The 27,062-nt window shown below is 43.9% G+C and overlaps 1 protein-coding gene across 2 annotated transcripts in view; it reads right to left on the minus strand.

Annotated features, from left to right (window-relative positions):
• Positions 1 to 27,062, minus strand: part of LOC126352223 (carboxylesterase 4A-like) — a 327,584-nt gene that overhangs the window by 181,998 nt on the left and 118,524 nt on the right. For both annotated transcript variants that reach the window (XM_050002670.1, XM_050002672.1), the window contains exons 3-5: positions 22,417 to 22,506; positions 19,239 to 19,379; positions 14,180 to 14,321 (exon numbers count right to left, since the gene is read on the minus strand). In XM_050002670.1, coding sequence (XP_049858627.1) covers positions 14,180 to 14,321; positions 19,239 to 19,379; positions 22,417 to 22,506 — 373 coding nt within the window. The remainder of the gene's footprint in view (positions 1 to 14,179; positions 14,322 to 19,238; positions 19,380 to 22,416; positions 22,507 to 27,062) is intronic.

The following is a 27,062-nucleotide window of genomic DNA, read 5'->3' on the forward strand; positions in this document are numbered from 1 at the left end:
AGTTTCCCGTGTTCTAATAATCGGAACGTTATACTGTGTAGTTTGCAAATTTTCGTTGACACCTCAGAATATTACAGCTGCCGAAGCGTGCCACTCCTCGTCCACAGCGAGCCATTTTCTGCTGCCTCCTGAATCAAGGTTAAAGGGTAAAATACTGTTGCACTGGCGCAGGGCTGTTCAGTGATATTCACAGCTCCCTGTTTTCCGATGAACCATACCTTGTGGTGTGCTTGAATGTAGTTGATTCCATTTGAATAGAATTGGGACTCTTAGTTGATTCACGTAAACAAAGTCGGATTGCGTTCTAAAAGGGATTAATTCAGGGGAGTATTTGTGTAGTTTCCACCCGAATGAATGCTTTGCCAATCAACCACCATCCGTTTCTGACTTGTGTTTGTCATTTTTTTTTGTAAGATTTATCAGCTCGTTGTAGTTATAAAAGGATGAATAAAAACTTGTCATTATCTTTGTAAACTTGAATACGCCACTGTTCTCATTCATACCCTTTCACCGTTTTTATTTTTTGTGGTAATAATGGATATACCAGCAATTCAAGATTCGATCTTATTAAACTATTTAATTTGATTATTAATTTGAGTTCTGAAAGTGACCGCAGACATAGACAACAAAAGTACCCTGAGTAAACTCACTAATATTTAGATTAAAGAAAGCGACAGCCTGCAGTTCGTAACATAAAAATGTGCTTATGGTTCGTAAGTGAAGTTATAATGCGATCTCCAACACGTGACCAGATGGGAGGAAACGCTGATGCCACCCAAAAACGCGAAGGACTATAAGTAATTACTTATTTACGTAAAATAAAAAGGCATGAACTGTTTTACAATCTACACATACAGCATAACAAAACTGTATGATTCTAGATTCAACTGAAGATGCCTTACAGTAAAAGGCGAAACGCACCAGGAAGAAATAAAATACACTCCTGGAAATTGAAATAAGAACACCGTGAATTCATTGTCCCAGGAAGGGGAAACTTTATTGACACATTCCTGGGGTCAGATACATCACATGATCACAATGACAGAACCACAGGCACATAGACACAGGCAACAAAGCATGCACAATGTCGGCACTAGTACAGTGTATATCCACCTTTCGCAGCAATGTAGGCTGCTACTCTCCCATGGAGACGATCGTAGAGATGCTGGATGTAGTCCTGTGGAACGGCTTGCCATGCCATTTCCACCTGGCGCCTCAGTTGGACCAGCGTTCGTGCTGGACGTGCAGACCGCGTGAGACGATGCTTCATCCAGTCCCAAACATGCTCAATGGGAGACAGATCCGGAGATCTTGCTGGCCAGGGTAGTTGACTTACACCTTCTAGAGCACGTTGGGTGGCACGGGATACATGCGGACGTGCATTGTCCTATTGGAACAGCAAGTTCCCTTGCCGGTCTAGGAATGGTAGAACGATGGTTTCGATGACTGTTTGGATGTACCGTGCACTATTCAGTGTCCCCTCGACGATCACCAGAGGTGTACGGCCAGTGTAGGAGATCGCTCCCCACACCATGATGCCGGGTGTTGGCCCTGTGTGCCTCGGTCGTATGCAGTCCTGATTGTGGCGCTCACCTGCACGGCGCCAAACACGCATACGATCATCATTGGCACCAAGGCAGAAGCGACTCTCATCGCTGAAGACGACACGTCTCCATTCGTCCCTCCATTCACGCCTGTCGCGACACCACCCGAGGCGGGTTGCACGATGTTGGGGCGTGAGCGGAAGACGGCCTAACGGTGTGCGGGACCGTAGCCCAGCTTCATGGAGACGGTTGCGAATGGTCCTTGCCGATACCCCAGGAGCAACAGTGTCCCTAATTTGCTGGGAAGTGGCGGTGCGGTCCCCTACGGCACTGCGTAGGATCCTACGGTCTTGGCGTGCATCCGTGCGTCGCTGCGGTCCGGTCCCAGGTCGACGGGCACGTGCACCATCCGCCGACCACTGGCGACAACATCTATGTACTGTGGAAACCTCACGCCCCACGTGTTGAGCAATTCGGCGGTACGTCCACCCGGCCACCCGCATGCCCACTATACGCCCTCGCTCAAAGTCCGTCAATTGCACATACGGTTCACGTCCACGCTGTCGCGGCATGCTACCAGTGTTAAAGACTGCGATGGAGCTCCGTATGCCACGGCAAACTGGCTGACACTGATGGCGGCGGTGCACAAATGCTGCGCAGCTAGCGCCATTCGACGGCCAACACCGCGGTTCCTGGTGTGTCCGCTGTGCCGTGCGTGTGATCATTGCTTGTACAGCCCTCTCGCAGTGTCCGGAGCAAGTATGGTGGGTCTGACACACCGGTGTCAATGTGTTCTTTTTTCCATTTCCAGGAGTGTACATTGCAGCAAGAAAAGGTAGTTTTCATTTACAAGACGAATACTTTTGTGCTTGCTGGGGATGATGGCCACCGAAACATACTCGTAGAGCATGAGTGCTTGAAAATGATGAACAGACGTATTTATACAGGTAGGAAAGGTTCGAAAAATAGTCCCTGTCGTGCAAAGAACGCTTCGATTGGTAAGCGGAAGCCAGTCAATCAGCATAATTTGGTGACAGTGAGAGCTTTTTGACATCCGTGGAAGAATTGGCCAATTGTACATTGCTGGTATTGTCGAAAAAAAGTTTGTTCAATTCAAACACATGTTGAAACTTTAAACAGTTGGTTTTTCTAAAAAACATTTTTCAATTTCGTGGGAACTATAATTCGTGGCGTATACATCCAATTGCGTTATGCCCTTTTGTAACTTGTGAGTTGACGTTTTCTCTACCATGGTGTGAAGAATGTTTTCTATATATTTTAATTTAGATTTGTGGTGCAGGGTTTTATAACAACGCTTTTGCCGGAAACATTGACGTTTCTTGCAGAGTGTCGAAATTTTGTTAAGACCATTCTTTGAAATATCCCTACGTACTACATTGGACAATATTATTTATTTCAAAGCAGTTTTGAAGTATTGTTCTTGGTTCAAAATTGTGGCGTCCAGAGCTTTACTAACCGCCCTCATACTCGGCGAAGGCCTTTCGCCGATGTCGTTTATTTCCTCTAGGTGAAAGCTCTTTAATTAAAAATATACATAATACGATCTTAAGGGTGCACAATAAAAGCCTGAAGTGAATTTTGTAATTTGTTTGTTATTTTCTTGAAAAAATAATGAACATTAATTCCAAAATCAAACGTCAGAGTCCGCGCGGGATTAGCCGAGCGGTCTTAGGCGCTGCAGTCATGGACTGTATGGCTGGTCCCGGCGGGGGTTCGAGTCCTCCCTCGGGCATGGGTGTTGTGTGATGTCCTTAGGTTAGTTAGGTTTCAGTACTTCTAAGTTCTAGGGGACTGATGACCTCAGATGTTAAGTCCCATAGTGCTCAGAGCCATTTGAACCAGATTTAAAACTTGTTTTCACTACACGTCAGACATTTTAAGTTACTGGCCAAGTGATCACCAATTAACAGCTTGCCGGCCGCGGTGGTCTCGCGGTTCTAGGCGCGCAGTCCGGATCCGTGCGACTGCTACGGTCGCAGGTTCGAATCCTGCCTCGGGCATGGTTGTGTGTGTTGTCCTTAGGTTAGTTAGGTTTAAGTAGTTCTAAGTTCTAGGGGACTGATAACCACAGCAGTTGAGTCCCATAGTGCTCAGAGCCATTTGAACCATTTTTGAATTAACAGCTTTACTAATGAGCAGTTAAGACATTTTTTCTGCCGTTGTAGGTTCGAATGTAATTATTCCTCACAAATATGATGGACTGTTTATGACGAATATCATAAGAGAATATGCGTATTGCGATAATGTAGTTAAAATAATTACTTGAAAAGGTACATGACGACCGCGGGTGACCAAAACACAATATTCTTACTACTCGCTTTTGTGCAATCAACGCTTTCTTTGTAAGAGATGAGTTACTCCACAAAATTATTCCATAAGGCATTACGGAGTGCAAATACGCAAAACATGTCAGGCTGTTTATTCATATGTTTCCAAGAATAGTAATTATACGAACGGCAAAATTAGCTGAACTTGCTGCCTGAGTAACTTCGTAATATGCTTATTCTAGTTCATGTGCTACAGCTATTGGCGTTATGACACTCTTCGTTGCACAGAACTGAATGTAAGAGATTTCTCAAAAAAATAAAAATAAATAAATAAATAAATAAATAAGTAAATAAAAAAAATAGAGAGACCCCGTTTTCAGAGAACCACTCAATAACGCTTTGGAAAACATAATTAACAATCACTTCTATAGCTTCGCTTCAAATGGGATTTATAATAGCACTATTATCATCGGAAAGAAATACGGTTTTATGAATGTGTTGTCGCCGCTTTTTGAATAAAAATTTGTAACGTGGCTCCAAACCCATAACAGTTGCTCATATAACGACCATCATCGACTAAATTATAGGTGAATATACTCCTTTTAAGGGACTCTGAAGAGTTGGTTATCTGCTGCCTCACACTACCTTGCTCAGCTCCCTTAAAAGTTTTCCAGAAAATTTCGTCATGCGAGCAAATTGCCGCTCTTTTTAACCTGCAACTCGCCTCTTATTTCCATGAGCTCCCCTAACTGTAACTCGTTCACGCCCAGTAGTCCATCGCTGGAAGCCACTCGCCTATTCTAACTCCTTCGGTCCTACTCATTGTCACTATATATTTGTGCCTCTCTCTAACTGGCGCTGTCTCTTATCGCACAACCACAGTCTTCTTCGTTCTGTTCTGCTGCTACTGTCTCTACTCATTGTCACTGTCGCCCGCTTGCTCGGCCTTACTGCTACTATCTCGTTCATTCCTTCCAAAAGCTGTTTCGTCTTCTCGCTGTCACTATCTCTCTCCTCCTCGTTGTCATTGACATAGACTCAGTGACTCATTATCACCGGCTCTCAACTACTTCTTATTTCTCCTTCCCTTTGTTCCTGGCACTGTCTCCTTCGTTCCTATCCTTGCACTGTCCTGTCACTATCAACTATGTTCCTTTGGTACTGTGTCCCTTTCTTGCCCTCACACTACCGTTATCTTCTTCGCTCTTTCTATATCACAACCAACATCTACTATCTTCCCATATTTATCATTTTTTCGTCTCTTTCCCACGGTCACTGTCTCCTTCTCCCTCAGCATAAAAATGCGCAAATGTGTTTGCATGCCAAAATTGTGGAGAAAATTTTTAAAGGTTGTGAGGAAGGTAGAATAAGACAGCTGGCGACAAATTTTCAATCAGAGTCTTTTAAACAGGAACTTATTAGCATTCTATTGTGCTCCGACTGGAGCATTTTTCCGTTGGTACCCTTCTTTCCCCTGCCACAACAGGGTATGTCACTCATATGAAAAGTATTTTACGGGTCAGTAAAATCTTGACAATTTACTTATGTGAAATTGAAATAACGGAAAACTAATGTTAAACCTTAGACAGGATTTTATGTGCACAAGAACTTTTCATGTGCTTCAGTACCACAACATGGGGTTCCCAGAAGCCTTCTGATGATAATGGAGACATTTTACAGACTATTCCTCCGTGCTACGTCATTTTATAAACCACGTTTTCGGCTCTCACCGAACTTTGTGTGCGTATTTTACGTGTCCAAGAATGGTAAATGTGAACCTCTGTATCTCGGAAACGGATAAAGATATCAAGAAAGTTTTCAAGGTTGTTTGAGATTGGGATGTTAGGAATATATCGTAAAAGTTATGCTCCTTCTTGTGCACCGCTGTCTTGGTATCTGCCGCTCTGTTTTCGTAACGAAAAATCATGTTTCTTGGATGTTTCCCGATAACGGATAAGGATTTTTGAAAAATGAGTAGAGAATTTATTGTTAAATTTTTGAGGAATTTACTGCAGTTATTTCTTATTTATATTTTGCCTGACATCGGATTTTAGTGCGTATTTTACTTGTAGAAGCAGGGTACCTTTGAACCTCTGAATCTTGGAAACGGATAAAAATATCACAAACAGTATCAAGATTGTTCGAGATCGGGATCTTAAAAATATATATAATTTCAGCCGTTTGCTGTGTGTAACCATCTTGGAATCCGTGGCTTGGCTCTGGTTCAAAAAATGACAAAGAAAACTTTTTCCAGTTTTCTGAGCGATCGCACATAAAGTAATGTGGCCTCCATAAGCCCCTTAAGGCTCCCCGTGGGCCACATAAAATGCTAACCAAACAATTTACTTTATTTTCCTAAGCAGGAGGAAGTGTATAATTATCATACTTTGACACTGAACTTAGGATAGTGACACACAGAAAATCCTTCTGTTGAGTATACAAATGGTCCCAAACCCAGGGTGTTTCCCAAACGCTTGACCCTACCTTTCTACCACCGATAGAACAGAGGTATGACCCCGAAAGAATACAGTTTTTCTGTTTGGAACATATTAGATAGAGCTAGCTGCCGCATGCGTAAAGATTGATGGAGTTGTACGTATTGCAGTACATAAAAAATAATGACTAATCAGTTAGACCTGTCACAGAGTAAAACACGAAATGATTTCTGCCATGTCCTCTGCTGTTCCTTACCTATATAAACAATTTAGGAGACAATCTGATCTGCCACCTTAGGCTGTCTGAATATGATGCTGTCGCTTATCGTCTAGTAGAGTCATCAGAGAATCAAAACAAATTGCAATACAATTTGAAAATATATCTATATGGTGCGAAAATTGGCAATTGACCCTAAATAATGAAAAGCGTGAGGTCATCCACACGGGTGCTAAACGGGATCCGTTAAACTTCGGTTACACGATAAATCAGACAAATCTGAAGGCTGTTAATTCAGCCGCCCGGGGTGGTCGAACGGTTCTAGGCGCTACAGTCTGGAACCGCGCTACCGCTACGGTCGCAGGTTGTGTGTGATGTCCTTAGGTTAGTTAGGTTTAAGTAGTTCTAAGTTCTAGGGGACTGATGACCAAAGATGTTAAGTACCATAGTGCCAGAGCCATTTGAACCATTTGTAAATTCAGCGAAATACCTAAGAACTACAATTACGAACAGCTTAAATAGGATGGTGGTGGTGGTGGTGGTTAGTGTTTAACGTCCCGTCGACAACGAGGTCATTAGAGACGGAGCGCAAGCTCGGGTTAGGAAAGGATTGGAAAGGAAATCGGCCGTGCCCTTTCAAAGGAACCATCCCGGCATTTGCCTGAAGCGACTTAGGGAAATCAAGGAAAACCTAAATCAGGATGGCCGGAGACGGGATTGAACCGTCGTCCTCCCGAATGCGAGTCCAGTGTGCTAACCACTGCGCCACCTCGCTCGGTCTTAAATAGGAAAGAACACGTAGAAAATGTTGTAGGGAAGGCAACCCAAAGACTGCTTTTTATTGGAAGAACTCTTTGAAGATGCAACAGATCTTCTAAAGAGAAAGCCTATAACGCTTATCCGTCCTCTTGTGGCTTACTGCTGCACAGTATGGGATCTTTACCAGATAGGATTGACGGAGTACTTTAGGAAAGTTCAAAGAAGAGCACCACATTTTGTACTATCGAGAAATAGGGAGTTAGTGTCACGGACATGGTACAGGATATGGGGTGGACATCATTACAACAAAGGCGTTTTTCGTTGTGGCGGAATCTTTTCATGAAATTTCAATCAATCACTTTCTCCTCCTAATGCGAAAGTATTTTGCTGACGCCGACCTACACAGGGAGAAACGATCATCGTAAATAAATAAGGGAAATTAGAGGTCGCTCGGAAAGGCATAGGTGTTCGTTTCTTCCGCGCGCTCTTCGAGACTTGAATAATAGAGAAATGTTGTGAAGGTGGTTCGATGATCCCTCTGCCAGCCGCTTAAGTGTAACTTGCAGAGTATCCATGTAGAGTTAAATTTAAAGTATTACATTATTTGGAAGTCAGTTGTGTATCGACGTTTGACTGTAGCCAAGTGGGGACAATATTCGCGTTGTAACAAGGGAATCCTCAGGTACGTATTAGCAGTCACATGAGATGGAAAACCGCGCGGTCTATGGCGTCTTGTCACGGTCTGTGCGGCTCCCCCCCCCCCCCCCCACCCCACCCCCGGTCGAGTCCTCCCTCGGGCATGGATGTGTGTGTTATCCAGCGTTAAGATAAGTGAAGTCAGATTACGCAGTGTGTAGGCCTAAGGACCGATGACCTAAGTAGTTTGGTCCCTTAATAGCTTACCACACATTTCAAATTTTTGAGATGGAAAGGAAGAAAAGGAGGTATCATAAGAAAACGTTCCTCCACGTCTTGTAGGAAATGAACCACGTTGGGTTTAATTTCAAATTTATAGTGTAAATTATAATCTTGGAATATCGGAATGGTTGTATTAGATGGTTAATGTTCGGATCGCATTAAGAGTAAGCAAACGCCATAGACAAGAAATATGTTTACAGTTTTTTCAAGAAAACCATTCATAAGGCGCCCTGTTCTGGTCCACAATGAACAGACAAAGCCGCGATAGATGGTAGAACGAAACTGGTGACTGTTTCAGAAATTTATATTGAAGAATTTGGTGATAATCAGGGCATCATTCACAAAGATTTGGGTAATTAGAAGGTCTGTTCCCGATCGTACAGCACCAATTCACTGAAAAGCAAACTGCGTAGCTTTCATCGAGACATATGAGAGCGTTCCACATTTAACTCGTCACCAATGGCGATGAGACCTGTTTCCTAAAATTCGATCTCAAGTAGGGCAGACAATCATCTCGACAAGTGTGGACTGCTCTCTGAATCAGGTCTGGACGAATATCCATAGCTATGTAGAAACAATGTTTAGATTGGTTCCAAAAGAAGCCTTCGATGACAATTTCCCGTAGCTTTACTAAAGTTGCTACATGTGATTTATGGCACGTAGCTATTACTTTTAGGGTGAATAAAGGTACTTTGCATTAAAAAAAGTGAAGAACCCAGAAGATATGATCTGACGACAATGTCACATCGAATGATATGTAAATGATTTAGAATTGCGAACCTCTGTGATAGATAGAACGCCCAACAGAGTGTTTTAGAATCTTAAATATGGTTGCGGATCAGCAACTGGGTAAATCTGAAAAGGTTGAAAAAAAAAACGAGTGGGTCTTGTTACATCACTTGGTGGTAAAAAACGTTAGCTGAAGCCGAGCGGCTTTTGTCATAAGTAAAATTAGAATAAAAACCATGGTTTGTAACAAAACCCACTCCTTCTGAAGAAGACAGTTTTAGAAACATCGATACTTAGGTCAAGGGCTAAATAAACCTTTGATTTGCGACTGGTTGGTCGATTTTTTCAACGTCTTCGGAGTGTTTTAGTGTTTTTTGCGTTTAATGTTGTTGCCAGGAATGGAAACTTATATACGCTACTGGTCATTAAAATTGCTACACCACAAAGATGACGTGCTACAGACGCGAAATTTAACCGACAGGAAGAAGATGCTGTGATATGCAAATGATTAGCTTTTCAGAGCATTCACACTCGGTTGGCGCTGGTGGTGAAACCTACAACGTTCTGACATGAGGAAAGTTTCCAACCGATTTCTCATACACAAACAGCAGTTGACCGCCGTTACCTGGTGAAACGTTGTTGTGATGCCTCTTGTAAGAGAGGAAATGCGTACCATTACGTTTCCGACTTTGATAAAGGTCGGATTGTAGCCATAGCGATTGCGGTTTATCGTATCGCGACATTGCTGCTCGCATTGGTCGAGATCCAATGACTGTTAGCAGAATATGGAATCGGTGGGTTCAGGAGGGTAATACGGAACGCCGTACTAGGTCCCAACGACCTCGTATCACTAGCAGTCGAGATGACAGGCATCTTATCCGCATGGCTGTAATGTATTGTGCAGCCACGTCTCGTTCCCTGAGTCAACAGATGGGGACGTTTGCAAGACAAGAACCATCTGCACGAACAGTTCGACGACGTTTGCAGCAGCATGGACTGTCAGCTCAAAGACCATGGCTGCGGTTCCACTTGACGGTGCATCAGAGACAGGACTGCCTGCGATGGTGTACTCAACGACGAACCTGGGTGCACGAATGGCAAAACGTCATTTTTTCGGATGAATCCAGGTTCCATTTACAGCATCATAATGGTCGCGTACGTGTTTGGAGCCATCGCGGTGAACGCACATTGGAAGCGTCTATTCGTCATCGCCATACTGGCGTATTACACGGCGTGCTGGTATGGGGTGCCATTGGTTACACGTCTCGGTCACCTCTTGTTCGCATTGACGGCACTTTGAACAGCGGATTTTACATTTCAGATGTGTTACGACCCGTGGATCTACCCTTCATTCGATCCCTGCGAAACCCTACATTTCAGCAGGATAGTGCACGATCGCATGTTGCAGGTCCTGTACGGGCCTTTCTGGAAGCATAAAATGTTCGACTACTGCCCTGGCCAGCACATTCTCCAGATCTCTGACCAACTGAAAACGTCTGGTCAATGGTGGCCGAGCAATTGGCTCGTCACAAGACGCCAGTCACTACTCTTGATGAAATGTGGTATCGTGTTGAAGCTGCATGGGCTGTACATACCATCCAAGCTCTGTTTAACTCATTGCCCAGGCGTATCAAGGCAGGTATTACAGCCAGAGGTTGTTCTTCTGGATACTGATGTCTCAGGACCTATGCACCCAAATTGAGTGAAAATGTAATCACATGTCAGTTCTAGTATAATACATTTGTCCAATGAATACCCGTTTATCATCTACATTTCTTCTTGATGAAGCAATTTTAATGGCCAGTAGTGTTGATGTGTGAACAGTGCCAGATGTTTGATGATCAGAGTCAAGGTGAGGGGATACCGCTTAAGTGGGTGAGACAGATTATCAGCACCTGCCCAACAGGTAGATTCGTGCAATATTCGGATCTGTATGGAGATGCTGATGTCGATCGCAGTACAGATAGTCGGTGGGAAAGCAGGTTACGTGGTGAAAGCGGGCACGGGAATATTGAGGATTGTCCTCGCAGCGGCAAACCTCGTGCTGCACACACTCCAGACAATGTGCAGAGAGTTAGCGAATTGGTGACTACAGACAGACGCATCACAGTAAAAGAATTGTCACGCTATGCTGGGATAGGGGAAGGAAGTGTTTGCAGAATACTGAAAGTGTTGGCGTTAAAAAAGATTTGTGACAGGTGGATTCCCAGGATGTTGACAGTGGCTCACAAAGAAACAAGAAAAACGGTATGCAGCGAACTTTTGGAACAGTACGAGAATGATGGAGACGAATTTCCTGGAAGAATTGTGACAGGTGATGAAACATGGCTCCATCATTTTTCACCAGAGACGAAGAGGCAATCAGTGGAGTGGCATCATGAAAATTCACCCTAGAAAAAAATTCAAAACCACACCTTCTTCTGGAAAAGTTATGGGCATGGTTTTTTTCGATTTCGAAGGACTCTTGCTTGTGGACATCATGCCAAAGGGAACTACCATAAATTCTGATGCAAATGTGACGACCCCGAAGAATCTTCAAACTCGTGTGAGTCATGTTCGACCACATCGGCCACAGCAGGATGTTTTGCTGTTGCACGACAATGCACGGCCACATGTCAGTCAAAAAATCATGGAAGCGATCACAAAACTCGGATGGACAACACTAAAACATACGCATTACTGTCCTGACCTGGCTTCATGTGATTATCATATCTTTGTGAAACTGAAAGACTCTCTTCGTGGAACAAGGTTTGGAGATGATGACTCTCTTGTGGACGCTGCCAAACAGGGGCTCTAACAGGTTGGTCCAGAATTTTACCGTGCGCTGGTTCCAAGATGGCGTAAGGTTCAAATGACTCTGAGCACTATGGGACTCAACAGCTAAGGTCATAAGACCCCTAGAACTTAGAACTACTTAAATCTAACTAACCTAAGGACATCACACACATCCATGCCCGAGGCAGGATTCAAACCTGCGACCGTAGCAGTCGCGCGGTTCCGGACTTTCGCGCCTAGAACCGCTCGGCCACCGTGGCCGGCATGGCGTAAGACAGTTGAGAGGGATGGAAATCGTGTGGAGAAATAAAAATATTGTTCCTAAAGGGTGTATCTACACACTGTAAAACTTTCAAACATGTAGAATAAAAGAAGGATTTAAAAAAAATAGTGTGCATTTCTTTTCGAGTGACCCTCGTACTTGGCGGTATTTAGGTCAGGGCCGGCTACGGCATGCTATACTTCCTGCGTGCAGCGTGTGCAGACCGCGTACGGACCAAGGTCCGTCATCTCATTCGGCTTTGCTCGGTCCTTCCCGGAAGTACCTGGAACAGCGCGACGACATTTCATTTACCATTGCTGAATGACATTTTTCCGTTGTCCCAACTCTGAGTTTGGTAGAATCGTTGTCTCAACGCTGTTTACCCTTCGTTATTTGTTCGTTGTAAGAAGAACATCAACAGGTCCAGTGGCTGTTTGCACGAAAAGAGGCAGTCTAGCGATCTATCGGCATAAGCCTTTAAAATGAGTGGGACTAACAGAAGAGAGGGGTGAGAAGTCTCAAAATACATATTATGCTTTCGCGTAAGCGATGGGTACTGCAAGTTTGCTATGAAACGACATTACAAACGCATGCAAGAAGAATTTAAAGATTTACATCTGTTTTCGAGATGTTTCGAGACCATTTGCCGTTGACAATGAAAAAGCAAACAGTTATAATGATAACAGACGGGATTCATTGTTCTGTACATCAAGAAGCACTTTATGCTAAATTTGCAGGCATGGAAGATATGAAGAAATTGGTGGTACGAATTTTTAAGTCACACGCTTTAATCCGTTGTCAGTTGCATCTATTTTCAATGGAGCTGATCGAAGAGCGTGGAAGCGTCATACAGCACTGCAAAAACATTGGTTAAGTCTAAGGACATGCCTGGAACGATTTTTCTATTTAAAACTCGCAACTGTTGAATTTATGAAGACTAAAGGAGTTCAGGAATGAATATTAGAACATCGGGAATAAATTACAGACTTCTTAATTTATGTGGAGTCGACTGCACACTGCCCATTGTAAGGCATTCCAAGGTAACTTCTTTCTAATTTCATAGGGATGCATTTAAAAAGAAAATCACGTTGTAGAAGAGACACATTCTAACAAACACAATTCAGTTCCCTAATCTCACTGGCATTAAAGAAAGCACGAAGTTTTGAAGAATTCATTGTGGCCTTTCAAGAATCACAACTATAGTTTTGTAAAGATTACGACTCTAACAGGTGACACGTACGTACTGCATCCATTCATATCCATTCTGCATTCCAGCGGAGTTTGGTAATTCCAACAGCACACCTCATACGTCCAGAATTGCTACGCAGTGGCTCGAGGAACACTCCTCTGAATTTAAACACTTCCGCTGGCCACCAAACTCCCCAGAAATGAACATTATTGAGCATATCTGCCTTGAAATGTGTTGTTCTCAAGAGATCTCCAGCCCCTCGTACTCTAACGGATTATGATGTCATTTCCCTCCAGCACTACTTGAGTCATTAGCCGAGTCCATGCAACGTCGTAGTGTGGCACTTGTGCGTGCTCGCGTGGCCTTGCGCGATATTAGGCAGGTGTACCAGTTTCTTTGGCCCTTCAGTGTGTATTATGTCTTTAGCACATCAAAAATAATTCAGTTAGAATGAAAATTCGTTTTCTTTGTGGCGTATGTTGTTGAGAAATGTGAAATACAAAAGCAAGTCGTATGCAGTGCGGCTGCACTACCATTCAAGTACGTTGTTTTCGCAGTTTCCTAGTCTCCCCCCTCCTTGCGGTCAGACAGTGTAGCGCGACGGGGGGAAGGGAGGGGGGGGGGGGGGAATGGGAATGTGAGAATGTGGCAGGGCAGGGCTCGTGAGCAGAATTCTTCGTCTCCACTGATCTAGGATTTCAAGGACCAGTTACATGAGCTGTGAGCCATTTTGATGAGTACAACGGCTTTAAAACACGCTTCCCAGTCGAATAAGTGCATTCGTCCAATCCAGATGGGCCACCTATGCTGATAAGTGGGCTCATACTTTTCAGTTATAGTAAGTTTGAATCTGTACCGTAATCGCTGAAATATCGTCACTTGCAATCATAACCCGTTAAGTTTCGTTTCATTTCCTCCCCCTCTTCTGGGTGCTTCACTTTTTTTTGTCAGGCAGTGTAACTCGTAATAACTTCTGTTACGTTTGTCTTATGAAATGAGTAGCCGAACACTTCGACGTATATTGTATAATGAGCGATTGTGTTAGAGGCCGAGTGATAGGTACCGAAGACATTGAGGCGGTAGGACACAGAGACGACGATGAGGTCCTCGGCGGCCAGGTCGTGTGCCGGCAGCCTCGACGGCGAGCCGCTGACGAAGCCCTCGCCCTCCAGCAACACCAGCACCGGCAGCCGCTGCCACGTCCTCTGCGAACAAACCATACACCGCACGCGCTCGCACTCAACGTCATCATCTGTCATGCGTAATCATCAATAAGCATTGAGGGCGCTGGTATATACACTGAGGAGTCTAAACATTATGACCACTTGCTTAATAGCTTATTTGTCTATCTTCGGAACGAAATACATCACTGATTATTCTGTGTATCAGGGATCCGACATTGTTGGTAGTTTTCTGGAGGTATGTGGCATTAGATGTCTAAGCACGGGTCATGTAATTCGCATAATAACGGGCCGCTGATTTGCGTACATGGCGATATCGCCCAATAGCGCCAGAGATGGGTTCCATAGGTTTTACATCAGGCTAATGTGGTCGCCAAGACACCAACGTGAATTCACTATAATGCTCCTGAAACCAGTGTAGCACGGTTCTGACTCCGAGACATTGAAAATCATACTGCTGAAAGGTGACACTGCCTTCGGGGGCCCCGTGCAAGGACAGGAAAATGTGTTCCGTAGCATAATACTGCACCTACCAGCCTGTATCCGTGGCGCGCTGCTCGTTTCGAGCCGCCGTTCACCTCGACGAACGCGTTTGTGGAGACGGCCATAGACCTAGTGTAGCAAAAATGTGATCCATAGATCGACGATAGAATCTTGATGATCCCATGCCCAAAGCAATAGTAACTGACGATGTTATTGGGTCGACATGTGAACACGTAGGGTTGGTCTCCTGCGGAGCTCCTTGTTCAACAACCTGATGAAGAATGATGTGCCCCGAAAAACTTCTGCTTGCACCAGCGCTGTGCTCTTTCGGTAGAGATGCCACAGATCACCATCCATCCTACTTTAAAGAGCTGACAATCCTCCAAATCCCACCTTCTGTGAAGAGTCGTGGACGTCTAACCATTCAGCGCGTAGTGGTAGTAATACTGTCCTTCTGCTTCTTCCCATAGATGTTCATGACAGTAGCATGTCAAGCCGGCCGGTGTGGCCAAGCGATTCTAGGAGCTTCAGTGTGGAACCGCGCGACCGCTACGGTCGCAGGTTCGAATCCTGCCTCGGGTACGGATGTGTGTGATGTCCTTAGGTTAGTTAGGTTTAAGTAGTTCTGAGTTCTAGGGGACTGATGACCTCAGATGTTAAGTCCCATAGTGCTCAGAGCCATTTGAACCAGTAGCATGTCAACACTCGACGAGCTTCACCGTTTACCAGATACTCGTGCACAGGCTCTGCCTAATAATAATCTTCTCTTTGTAAAAGTCGCCTATCTCAATGGATTTCCCCATTTGCAGTCCATATCTAGGCGATCCCCCGTCTGTGTCTGCTCCTTTTAGATATTTTTGTTATTGTGTCACATGCCTGCAACGCCGCCATGCAGCATCCAAGGTCGCAGTGGGCAGTGGTCCTAACGTTTGGGCAGTTCAGTGTATCCGCAACTCTATAAACGCAATTTATGTTTAATCAGAAGCGTTTCACTTTAATTTATTCAGAAATCTTCAATGACCTGAAATATTTTCGCTTTTTTAACATAAGTACAGATGCCATCCCACTGCACACAGAAGCTACAACAGTTATATATCTGGCATTTGCCAGTGGGCTTCTCAGAGATGCACCGGTTGGCAGAGGTCTCTTAGAGTGCACACAATAATACTTGGCCCACCCTGAGCAGATGGCCTCGTAGGGGAGGGTACAATGGTATTAGTGGGGGATCCTTTATGAACGGCCACCACATAGTACGGGATGTACAGTTGGGAGGCTGAAGCCTATTCACAAACAGATTGTGTATTAGTGGAGAGGATAACCGTAGCAGTGGGGGATACGTTGTGAACAGCGGCAACAAGGCAGGGGAGGTACAGTTGGAAGGCTGAAGCCTGTCCACAAACAGATGGTGTGTTAGGGGAGAGTACAATGGTAGAAGTGCGGGATCTGTTGTGAACTGCCACCACAAGGTAGGCGAGGTATAGATGGAAGGCTGAAGCCTATATACAAACAGTTGGTGTGTTAGGGGAGAGAACAGCGTTACTAGTGGGGGATCTGTTGTGAGTAGCCGCCACAAGGTAGGGGATGTACAGGTGGAAGTATTGCCCATTAACATTTATACAATCCTCTTCAGTGTTTTTAATAATGTTAATTTGTCTGTTTCTTTAATCAGAATTCTATTTATGTGGTAAGATACAATCTCTGCATTCTAGAGAGAGATCAATAAAGTGAATGTCGATCACTTACTACAGGCGAGTTTCCGCCCTCAAATATTTACGAATCTGTTCAGTTATAGGCGAATACGTTTTCATATTAGGGTAAACTGGATGGGGCATCGCACTATGAATGTGTGTCCAGAAACGCATTGTTATCATGATAGATTGCGCTGACAAATGACAGTTCCTCTGCTGACGTGCGTTGTGTCCCTTGTGTGTTGCAAGCTGTCTGATGGACACAGCGTACTATACGCAGCATAATGGTCCGGTGTTCGTGTTGGGAAGAAGCCGAGATGGTGTTTCTTTACGGCCAAGCAGATGGACACTGCCGGAAGACAGCACGGATATACCAAAACACCTATCCTCACAGACACGAACCACATCACACAGCATTTTAAGCCTTTTTCGGTCGTTTGCGTGGTCATAGAAATTCATCTCTACAATTTGTCGGTTTTACTAATGATCACCTGGCATAAATGATTAGAGCTGCAATTTTCTGTGACACTTAGAACAGCCACCAGAATTCATTAGTCTCTGTATATCCAATTTTTCAAAGATGGTTGCGGGACTCGGCTGTTCGGTACAGGATGTCAAATGAAACACTTTTCAGCCGTCTAGTTTCCAAACTTATTTTATTTGGCTACCAGTTTCGACGATTTACTACACTATCTTCAGGCCGCTGATCGACGTATGGGAAGATTTCACCTTGATTCTGTCAAAACAGGGGCCAACAATACTAGTATTAGTAAAAAATGGGTCAAATGGCTCTGAGCACTATGGAACTTAATATCGGAGGTCATCAGTCCCCTAGAGTTTAGAACTACTTAAACCTAACTAACGTAAGGACATCACACACATCCATACCCGAGGCAGGATTCGAACCTGCGAACGTAGCAGTCGCGAGGTTCCGGTCTGAAGCGCCTAGAACCGCTCGGACACAGCGTTTTAGTATTGGTATTAGTAGATGATGGTTGAAGTGATCGCTAATGCAAGCAGAAATCTGCTAATACCAGTACTGTTGGCCCTTGTTTTGATCAGAACCGAGGTGGACTCTTTCTACACGTCCGTCGGTCAGGGGCCTGAAGTTGTAGCAGTAAATCGCCGAGACCGCTAGCCAAATAAAATAAGTTTGAAAACTAGATGTCTGAAAGATGTTTCATTTGACACTAAGAATGCATTAGTGTTTTTCGTGTTTAGTATACGAGTAGCTACTGGGCCCGGTATGGTATGTATGGCGTGTCAACAGTGCAGATGTTGATTGAGAAACGTTATCACCAACTGACAGATTTTGAAATGAGCATAATGGTGAGTCTTCGTGTGGCCGGCAGGTAGAATCGTGGAATATCCAGATTTGTGAAGCATTCGTGTATGGCAGTGCCCATTTGTAGGACTTCCTTGGAGTCCGCAGCTCGTGGTCGTGCGGTAGCGTCCTCGCTTCCCGCGCCCGGGTGCCCGGGTTCGATTCCCGTCGGGGTCAGGGATCTTCTCTGCCTCGTGATGACTGGGTGTTGTGTGATGTCCTTAGGTTGGTTAGGTTTAAGTAGTTCTAAGTTCTAGGGGACTGATGACCATAGATGTTAAGTCCCATAGTGCTCAGAGCCATTTGAACCATTTTTGAACTTTCTTGGTACGTGAAGGTGGGCATACTCATCGTCAAGGTTCGAGTCGACCACGTTTCACCGCCACAATGGGGGATCGCCTTATTGTACACCAAGTGCATCGTAGCCTCTAAGCCGGCCGATGTGGCCGAGCGGTTCTAGGCGGTACAGTCTCGAACTGCGCTACCGCTACGATCGCAGGTTCGAATCCTGCCTCGGGCATGGGTGTGTGTCATGTCCTTAGGTTTAAGTAGTTCTAAGTTCTAGGGGACTGATGACCTCAGATATTACGTGCCATAGTGCTCAGAGGCATCTTAACCATTTCGTAGCCCCTAATCATCCGGAACTGCCATCTGAGAACAAGTAATCGAATCCCCGCAACATTATGTGTCATCGTTTGTTCTCATATGTTGCCTATTATGCGACAGTTTCGTGGCACCGTTTTTCAACAGCACAATGCTCGTCCAGACATGGCATATATCTCTATGAATTGTCTGCTTGATGTTGAGGTTTTGCCGTGGCCAGTGAGATCTCTAGAACATGTGGTGACTACCCCAGACATCTACTCTGTCCCAGTATCAGCATCCAGGGTATCAAGGACCAGTTACAGCAGTTGCGGATCAGTCTCAGGAAAGGAAACATCGGCTTTATGGTACCCTTCCCAAACAAATCAGCGTATGCATCCAGGCCAGAGGGAGGGAACGTAGTACTGGTAAGTGGGCTCATGCTACCAAACTCTCACAAAATTTGACTTGAGTTTGTAAACTCTGAAATAAAGTCACGTACACTCTCAATCTAGGAAGTTTCATTTCGTTTCCTCCTCCCCTTCTGGATGCTGCACTGTTTTTTAGTCAGGCGGCATATATTAGAGTTCGTTGTGTGACAGAGAGGAGAGGGAGAGAGAGAGGAGGGGAGAAGGAGGAGGAGGAAGATAGACAGAGAGAGACAGACAAAGAAAGAGAAGGGCTCCTGCTATAATTAGTAAGAAGATAATGTACTCTAAATAGTTTTTAAATCTCTTATCAAGCTAACAAGTAACGGGATATTGACGGAATAATTGAATCAACGGCGATCTTCGCAGACACTTTACATACCAGTGCCACTGATCGTGCAAATTGGATACAAAATACGGAATTTATGTTACTCACTTCTGGTACCCAGACGTTGAGGGTGAGGCAGTCCTCACTGTAGGGCGCGAGCGGAGGTCCCGGCGCCGGCAGCTGCGGACATGGGGCACCGTAGCGGCCAGCCAACAGCGTGCCGTTCCAGCCGGCGTGCGGTGTCGGTGGCTGCAACACCACCCCACGCTGTACTAAACTCTTTTGTACACACTAGAACTTCACTGACATTTATTTCCGATCTCACCTGTTGAAGAAAGACAAGTCAGCCGGTGAGGTCTGGGAATAGCATAGATTTCTTCTAATGACCTGTTTACTGTTAGCATTCACTACTTATCTACTTCCACAATGCGTTTCGAACGTATAAACCTACATCATGAGTCGGATTTATGTGGATTAACATCACATGTCACTGCCGTATTACGACTTTGGAATAATCTGTGGCATTGCCTGCAGTGATCATAGGCTCCTTTCCGTGTCGTCATACATGACGTACACCACCACTCTTTGTAAATACTGATGGAACAAAGATCTTTTTGCCACAGTGCTTACAAAATGTGTTGCTGTATGTGATGTATCACGACAGGGAAAAGATCCTGTGACCATTGGAGGCAGTGCCACAGATTACTCCGGATCTATCAATCAGTCATTTTAGAATGATTGAAAACAATTTAAATCAAAAACAAAAGACTGACGAGACTGCAGACGAAGCACTTCGGAAGCGTTCGGGTCACGCCTGTTCTGGTATGCCACGCGAAGTGTTTCGGGCTGTTCGTTACTCTGTATTAGGCAGTCGAGAAGAACAGACATGTTTTGTCTGTCGTAGGGTGTGTTTCCAGTTTTTATTTAAATTCCTGTTCGTCACTCTGGATTAGGCAGTCGAGAAGAACAGACATGCTGTCTGTCGTAGGATGTGTTTGCCAGTGTTCAGTATTAAAAGATTCACACCGGTAGTCATGAGGCATAGACACGTGCCACAAATAGTGTAAAGATACATATTCGTAAAAATTTTGTTTGATCATGTACTTTGCTGTATCAGAAGGTGTTGTATTAAGATCATGTAGTCTTCTGACGTGGCTATATTAAAATACCCGAGTGGCATCCCAAAGAAGTGAGACATTATTTCAGAACAGAACCTCGCTAAAAGTCAGTTTAGCCTCAAGATACAGAACCTACGACCTTCGTGCTGTTTTCTGCGCTGGGGACATCAACTAGAAGACAGCAGGTTAGTGATCTATAACAGAACCTTCGTATTCCACACAGTGCAGTGGAAACAACTAGGAGCCTCACGTGTACTGTATGCACAGAACAAAAGTGCTCAGTGACACGTCATCTGCAGTAATGCTGAGGAGGTAAAGGAGGATGGTCGTTATTAACACCAACAATCAATTCATTCGTCCTTTCTTGTCGTAAATGCAGCACGTAAGCGTGATATTAATCCTCATAAGATCATTTCATGATGATGAGTTGAACCTTCGAAACGCGTTCTGGAAAGAAATAAACAGTGACTGGTAATAGTAAACATGTTGTCTCATCCGATTCCAGTAACACTAACGGTTAAACCTAACGAAAAATGTTCACATTTAAAGAAATTTCTTACCGATGTGTAGTACCATCCGCTGTTAGAATCTGTTCGCACTAAATGACCATGAAGAAAAAAGAATACAATGACGTGCTACCACATTTGAATAAAGCCTCTAAAACAGATTTCAAAATCAAGACCACGTTCAATGTTAAAGACTTTTGGGGCGGATCAAAAATCCCACACTGCTTCTTTTTTGTCAATAATCAACACTTAATACTTTCAAATTGCCTGTCTACATACCATTAATGATGTGTTAGGTATATTCCTGTATCGTGTGGAAGACGACGGTGAGTGCTTGTGCATTTTAATACGGTGTCCTTACTACTACGGACTAGTTAGTAAATTAAAATTGTCCACAACTTAAAGGTTGGCTTCAGTATCACAATCCTGTACTAGGCATGGCTGCATTGGAAGTGGTACGCCCTTGCCTTCATCCAACCTTTGATCTGATTTGCCCAGTTATTTATGGGGAGATGTTCAGTTTCATACAGACTCTGATCCACTGGGAAACTTGGCATTTTTCACGTTAACAACCCATTGCCATAGCTGAAAGAAGAGATAAAAGTGTAAAGTTAAGGCGCTCTGGCTTATACAGGCCATTCTGGACCGACCGACCGACCGTCGTGTCTTCCTCAGTCAGAATCGTCAACTGAATGCAGTGTGCAGATGCGTGAGGTCTGATCACCGCTGTTGTCAGCTTTCCAGAGCTGGGAGTCGCTACTTCTCATCACGTAGCTCCTCAGTGGGCAACACGAGACTGAGTGAATGCCGTTCCAGTCCTCCCACCAAGGAAAATCCGCTGGCAGTACCGGGAATTGAATCCGAGTGCCCCACATGGAAGTTCAGCACGTTGATCACTCGACTTCGGAGGCCGACGAAAGAAGCGATAGGTGACAGAAAATAAAAAAAAATCACAATCGAAACTCGGACGTTTATGTAGGTAGTCTGACACCTGTCGACTGCGCGCCCGAACTACAAATGGGTATTTATGTAGAGAAATAAAGGAAAAGGGGGCGAAACGTATGGCAGCATATCGTCTGATCCGCTCAAATAGCATAAGAAAGTCGTCGGATTTTTGGGCATTGTTTGGCGGATGGATCAACATCGGCAGCATCACTTATTCTTATTCCACGAGACAGCTGACGTGACACTGGTGGGTGCACATCCTGTCGATCGAACAATGAACGCCACCAGCTCTCATTCTCCTACCGGCCAAATATTATATATGTACCTTTCTTCAGGCACGAAAACCAGTGATGAGAGCTCCCACGAAAGCAGTGTCAGAAATGTAGACTGTGTTAGTCCTCGTACGTACATCAGCACGTAACATACTTGTTTCATGAGGCTGACCTCACATGAAGTAAATTTTTACAATAGTGTGACTGCACATTTTATATAATTAATATGGCGGTCATTTGATCACTCACTCATTGTGCTGCATTTCTTTCTGTCCAGTAAGGTATAAAAACATTGAACTCTACTATTTAACAGTAATCTCAACGTCTATCATGGGTTGTGGCAGAATGAGACAATATCTTCGAGAATCCAATCAAATATTACAATTTTTTCCCCAAGTCTACTGCTACAGGCAGGGAAACCATCATTTGTACAGTTAAAACTTACCGCAAATCGAAGCTCTCCGACCGGAGGGATGGCGTATGGTATCCCAAGGTAGGCGCTGATTGGTCGCCGGCTTTCGGTGATCACTTTTATCTGCGGACAGGCGAGAATGCAAACAACCTTAGTCCTGGATTTAGAGAACATGAAACTTATTCGCTATTGTTAGTAGTGGACTTTTAGTAAGAATTTTGGAACGTACAGGCATTAAATTTGATAGCCACGCATTCCTCATACTATAAACCGACAAAAATGTATATGGAAGTTGCAGATTATTTGTTGATCTTATTTCTGTTTATTTCTCTGAATCCTGGATTGAGCTCATTAAGACTCATGAGGTACCATAAATATTACAGAATGTGCAACGTGACAGTTAACTTTTCAGTTGTGTCAACTGCTGAACAAGTGTTAGCTGGGGAAATAAATTTCGAACAGTTTTGCAGAAACTAGTAAGACACGTGACTGATATTCGTTTCATTGGTGTGACACTCTTTTCTTTTTTGGCTGTAGGAGAGTGATGCTGATTATCTATATTGTACAGTAGTAGCTTTAAAGGAAGAAGAGAAAAGAAAAGAAATGGAGAACCTCGTTCCAACATGTGTTGCAAAGGGTGTGGACAGAAGGATCGTGCCATAGAACACATTGTCAATGTTTTTCAGTTTCTGTTCTCGTGTGGAATGTCATTTGCGAGTATCTAGATTCGTAAATAATTTCCTTTCCGCATGAAATCCCCACTGTACTCCTTTGACGGCTTATTACTTATGAAATCGAAGTAATTACCATGAAATGTCTTCTCCATTTTGCCATTACTTTCAAAACTGATTGACGTAAAGTGAAGAAATGTCTAACTTCCTGCCTACCGAAAAACATTTCCGATTTCCGTGAAATATTTCCGTTGCGTTCAGTGGATCGAATTGTCATATCCGCTGCTAGATTCTGGCTTGACTGCAGACACGAACGCTGTTCTATGGCATAAGGAAACTAACAATAAAATCCGTTACCACCACGTATTCACAATCAACATTTAAATTGATTGAAATCACTAGTTCGACTTGTCGATATGAGTTGTAGACAGCAACACCACTATAAGCCAAGGCAATATAATTCAGGTATTTGAATATCACTTCAGCAGCTTTCCGGTTTTTACATTTTCCTCCATCGTCTTCCAAAAAAAGCAAAAACGGAAAACATATTCACATTATGTGCGCGCTATCAACACAGTGTGGAGTTCGCTATTTACGAAAACTGTCGAATTCAGACGCTTGATGAAACTCGAGCTACAAGTCGCGATTTTCCACTCGCACTAACTTCACTAATTAGCAAACTGTTCTATTGGTAGCATTTCCCATTTTGATTGCATCGCATTCTAGCATCCCAGAACAAGACATCTATCTCTTATCATTTGATCCCTCTACCCATTTCGACTAAAAAAGGTATACGACATCGATGCCTTTCAATTTATGAAAAACTGGCCGAAAGTGCTGCACAGAAACAGTGGACTGATTAAAGTTCTTAAAACTAACCTTCTGGAGGTGCAAAATCCCAAAATCTCGTACCCAAAATGAACGCATGATTGCAAGCGAAGTTGCTGTGGATATGACCCAGCACTGGGGGAATACTATTTGATTTACTAGTTTAATGTCCTGCTTTTTATTTTTGTGTTTATTGCGTTTTGTCTGTTTGTAGTATTGTTTACTATTTTAAAAAGTAACTTTTAAACTTCGAGCCTTCATTATTCACTTCACAGAAAAAACGGGAAATTCCACCTGTACTTCTGACATGAATTACAAGTGAGAAAATAAACACTGTACTTCGTTTCAGAGTTTCAAAATCCACTTCCATCGGTCAGTGTGACCGAACTGAATCACCTGTATGTCGCTCCATTATAACTCAAAGATCCACTTGTCGCCTAAAATCTCTCCTACGTCGACTCTCTCCAAGCCCGAACCTTTTATTTCTGGACGCTTCACATCACACCACCAAAATCTTTCGGATATTGGATTTAATTTCCTTTCACGTATCAGTCTACAGACAAATTATATTCACTGCCTCAGAACATATCGTAGCTAGCTTTTCTTGAACTTACACCTGTATTTTCTTTTGAAATATTCCAGTTTGTGAATAAATACTGAAGTTACATTACAAGCCACTAACAAGGGAGGCACCATCAGAAAGTATTAGTGGAAAATACGAAACTGTTATGTGAGAAGCCAGAATAAGTAGAGGGAAGCGAAAATTCTCCTAACGTCAAATTTTGTCCATAGGTAGACGGGATCGGGGTCACGACAGTAATGTAAAAATCGAAGAGAATATTTCTGTCCAACCACATTAAAATCAGTTAAAATTATAAGTGACGGATTACGGAAGAGCAAACTTCCATCTTTAGATATCATCACAAGAACGAGAATTTCTCATCGAATAAACCGTGCATTAATTTACAAAGTGAAAATTTCAGACTGTATATATGTATTTACCCTTTTTAGTGCTATTGTTTGTCAGTTTATCTTCCTGCCCCCCTTTTCCTGTGTCACTCTCTCTGGAAACTTCCCTGGAAGAGATTGATTACGAAGCTCGTCGTCACAAAATGGAAGCAGCTTTAAGGGTCACAAAAGTCATACACTTAAAATGCATCTCAAAATATGCCAAACTGAGACACTACAGCATAGTCATAAAATTGTAATGTCTTTGTGAGACTGAAATATTTTAAACAGAAACCAAAAGGAGAGAAAGATCGGCAATCAGGAAAATGATCATGTACAAATTATACTGAAGAAGGAACGTACAGACTAAGAGCAAATAAAGAAACTGGGAAGTTTACCAACATTTATTCGGAAATGAAAAAAACCTAAAGGCTATAACGATATTAAAAGAATGTAACCAGCCAAGTTAACTAGACGGACTGTGGATTTGTATGAAATCGGCAGTAAATGAAACAATGAAACAGATCGGTGCAGTAAAAGAAGACCTGGACGAGGCAGGAATAACTCATATATACACGAAAGAAAAATTTTTCGTCAGAAAACTCATGACTGAAAAGCTGGCCTGAACAGATTGGACGGACGAGCAGAAAAAGAGCCATTCTGAGAGAATCAAAGTAATATGGGCACGAAGAACAGTTGTAACAAAACCCCGGAAATTACGATTGTTGCACATCGCGTGATCCAGTAGGGCTTCAAAGTTAATAATATGCTTATGCACTACTGGCCATTAAAATTGCTACACCAAGAAGAAATGCACATAATAAACGGGTATTTATTGGGCAAATAATTTATACTACAACTGACATGTGATTACATTATCAGGCAATCTGGGTACATAGATCCTGAGAAGTCTGTACCCAGAACAACCACCTCTGACCGTAATAACGACCTTCATACGCCTGGGCATTGAGTCAAACAGAGCTTGGATGGCGTGTACAGGTACAGCGGCCCCTGCAGCTTCAACACGATACCACAGTTCATCAGGAGTAGTAGTGACTGGCGTAATGTGATGAGCCAGTTGCTCGGCCAGCATTGAGCAAACGTTTTCAATTGGTGAGAGATCTGGAGGATGTGATGGCCAGGCCAGCAGTCGAACATTTTCTGTATCCAGAAAGGCCCGTACAGGGCCTGCAAGATGCGGTCGTGCATTATCCTGCTGAAATGTAGGGTTTCGCAGGGATCGAATGAGGGGTAGAGCCACGGGTCGTAACACATCTGAAATGTAACGTTCACTGTTCAAAGTGCCGTGAATGCGAACAAGAGGTGACCGAGACGTGTAACCAATGGCACCCCATACCATCACGCCGGGTGATACGCCAGTATGACGATGACGAATACACGCTCCCAACGTGCGTTCACAGCGATGTCGCCAAACAAGGATCCGACCATCATGATGCTGTAAACAGAACCTGGATTTATCCGAAAAAATGACGTTTTGCCATTCGTGCACCCAGGTTCGTCGTTGAATACACCATCGCAGGCGCTCCTGTCTGTGATGCAGCGCAAACGTCGTAGAACTTTTCGTGCATATGGTTGTTGTCTTGCAAACGTCCCCATCTGTTGACTCAGGGATCGAGACGTGGCTATACGATCCGTTACGCTCCTGAGCCCACCATATTCTGCTAATAGTCATTGGATCTCGACCAACCCGAGCAGCAATGTCGCGATACGATAAACTGTAATCGCGACTGGCTACAATCCGATCTTTATCAAAGTCGAAAACGTGATGGTACGCATTTCTCCTCCTTACACGAGGCACCACAACAACGTTTCACGAGGCAACGCCGGTCAACTGCTGTTTGTGTATGAGAAATCGGTTGGAAACTTTCCTCATGTCAGCACGTTGTAGGTGTCGCCACCGGAGCCAACCTTGTGTAAATGCTCTGAAAAGCTAATCATTTGCATATCACAGCGTCTTCTTCCTGTCGGTTATATTTCGCGACTGTAGCACGTCATCTTTGTGGTGAAGAAATTTTAATGGCCAGTAGTGTACATACATGGTCCAGATGCATTAATGTGACCACCGCCTACTTTCAACGTCGTTGTGCAATAACCTTTCACAGAGGGCCGGTGACCGCACTAGCAGTGAAAGGTAGGCAAAGTGCTTGTCAATGTCTTCTCTTTTAGCTCTTCGTTCACAGAGTAGCAATTACGACATGCCAAGTAAGGGCT

This window comes from Schistocerca gregaria, chromosome 1 (genome assembly GCF_023897955.1).
Source record: "Schistocerca gregaria isolate iqSchGreg1 chromosome 1, iqSchGreg1.2, whole genome shotgun sequence".
Classification (NCBI taxonomy): Eukaryota; Metazoa; Arthropoda; class Insecta; order Orthoptera; family Acrididae; genus Schistocerca; species Schistocerca gregaria.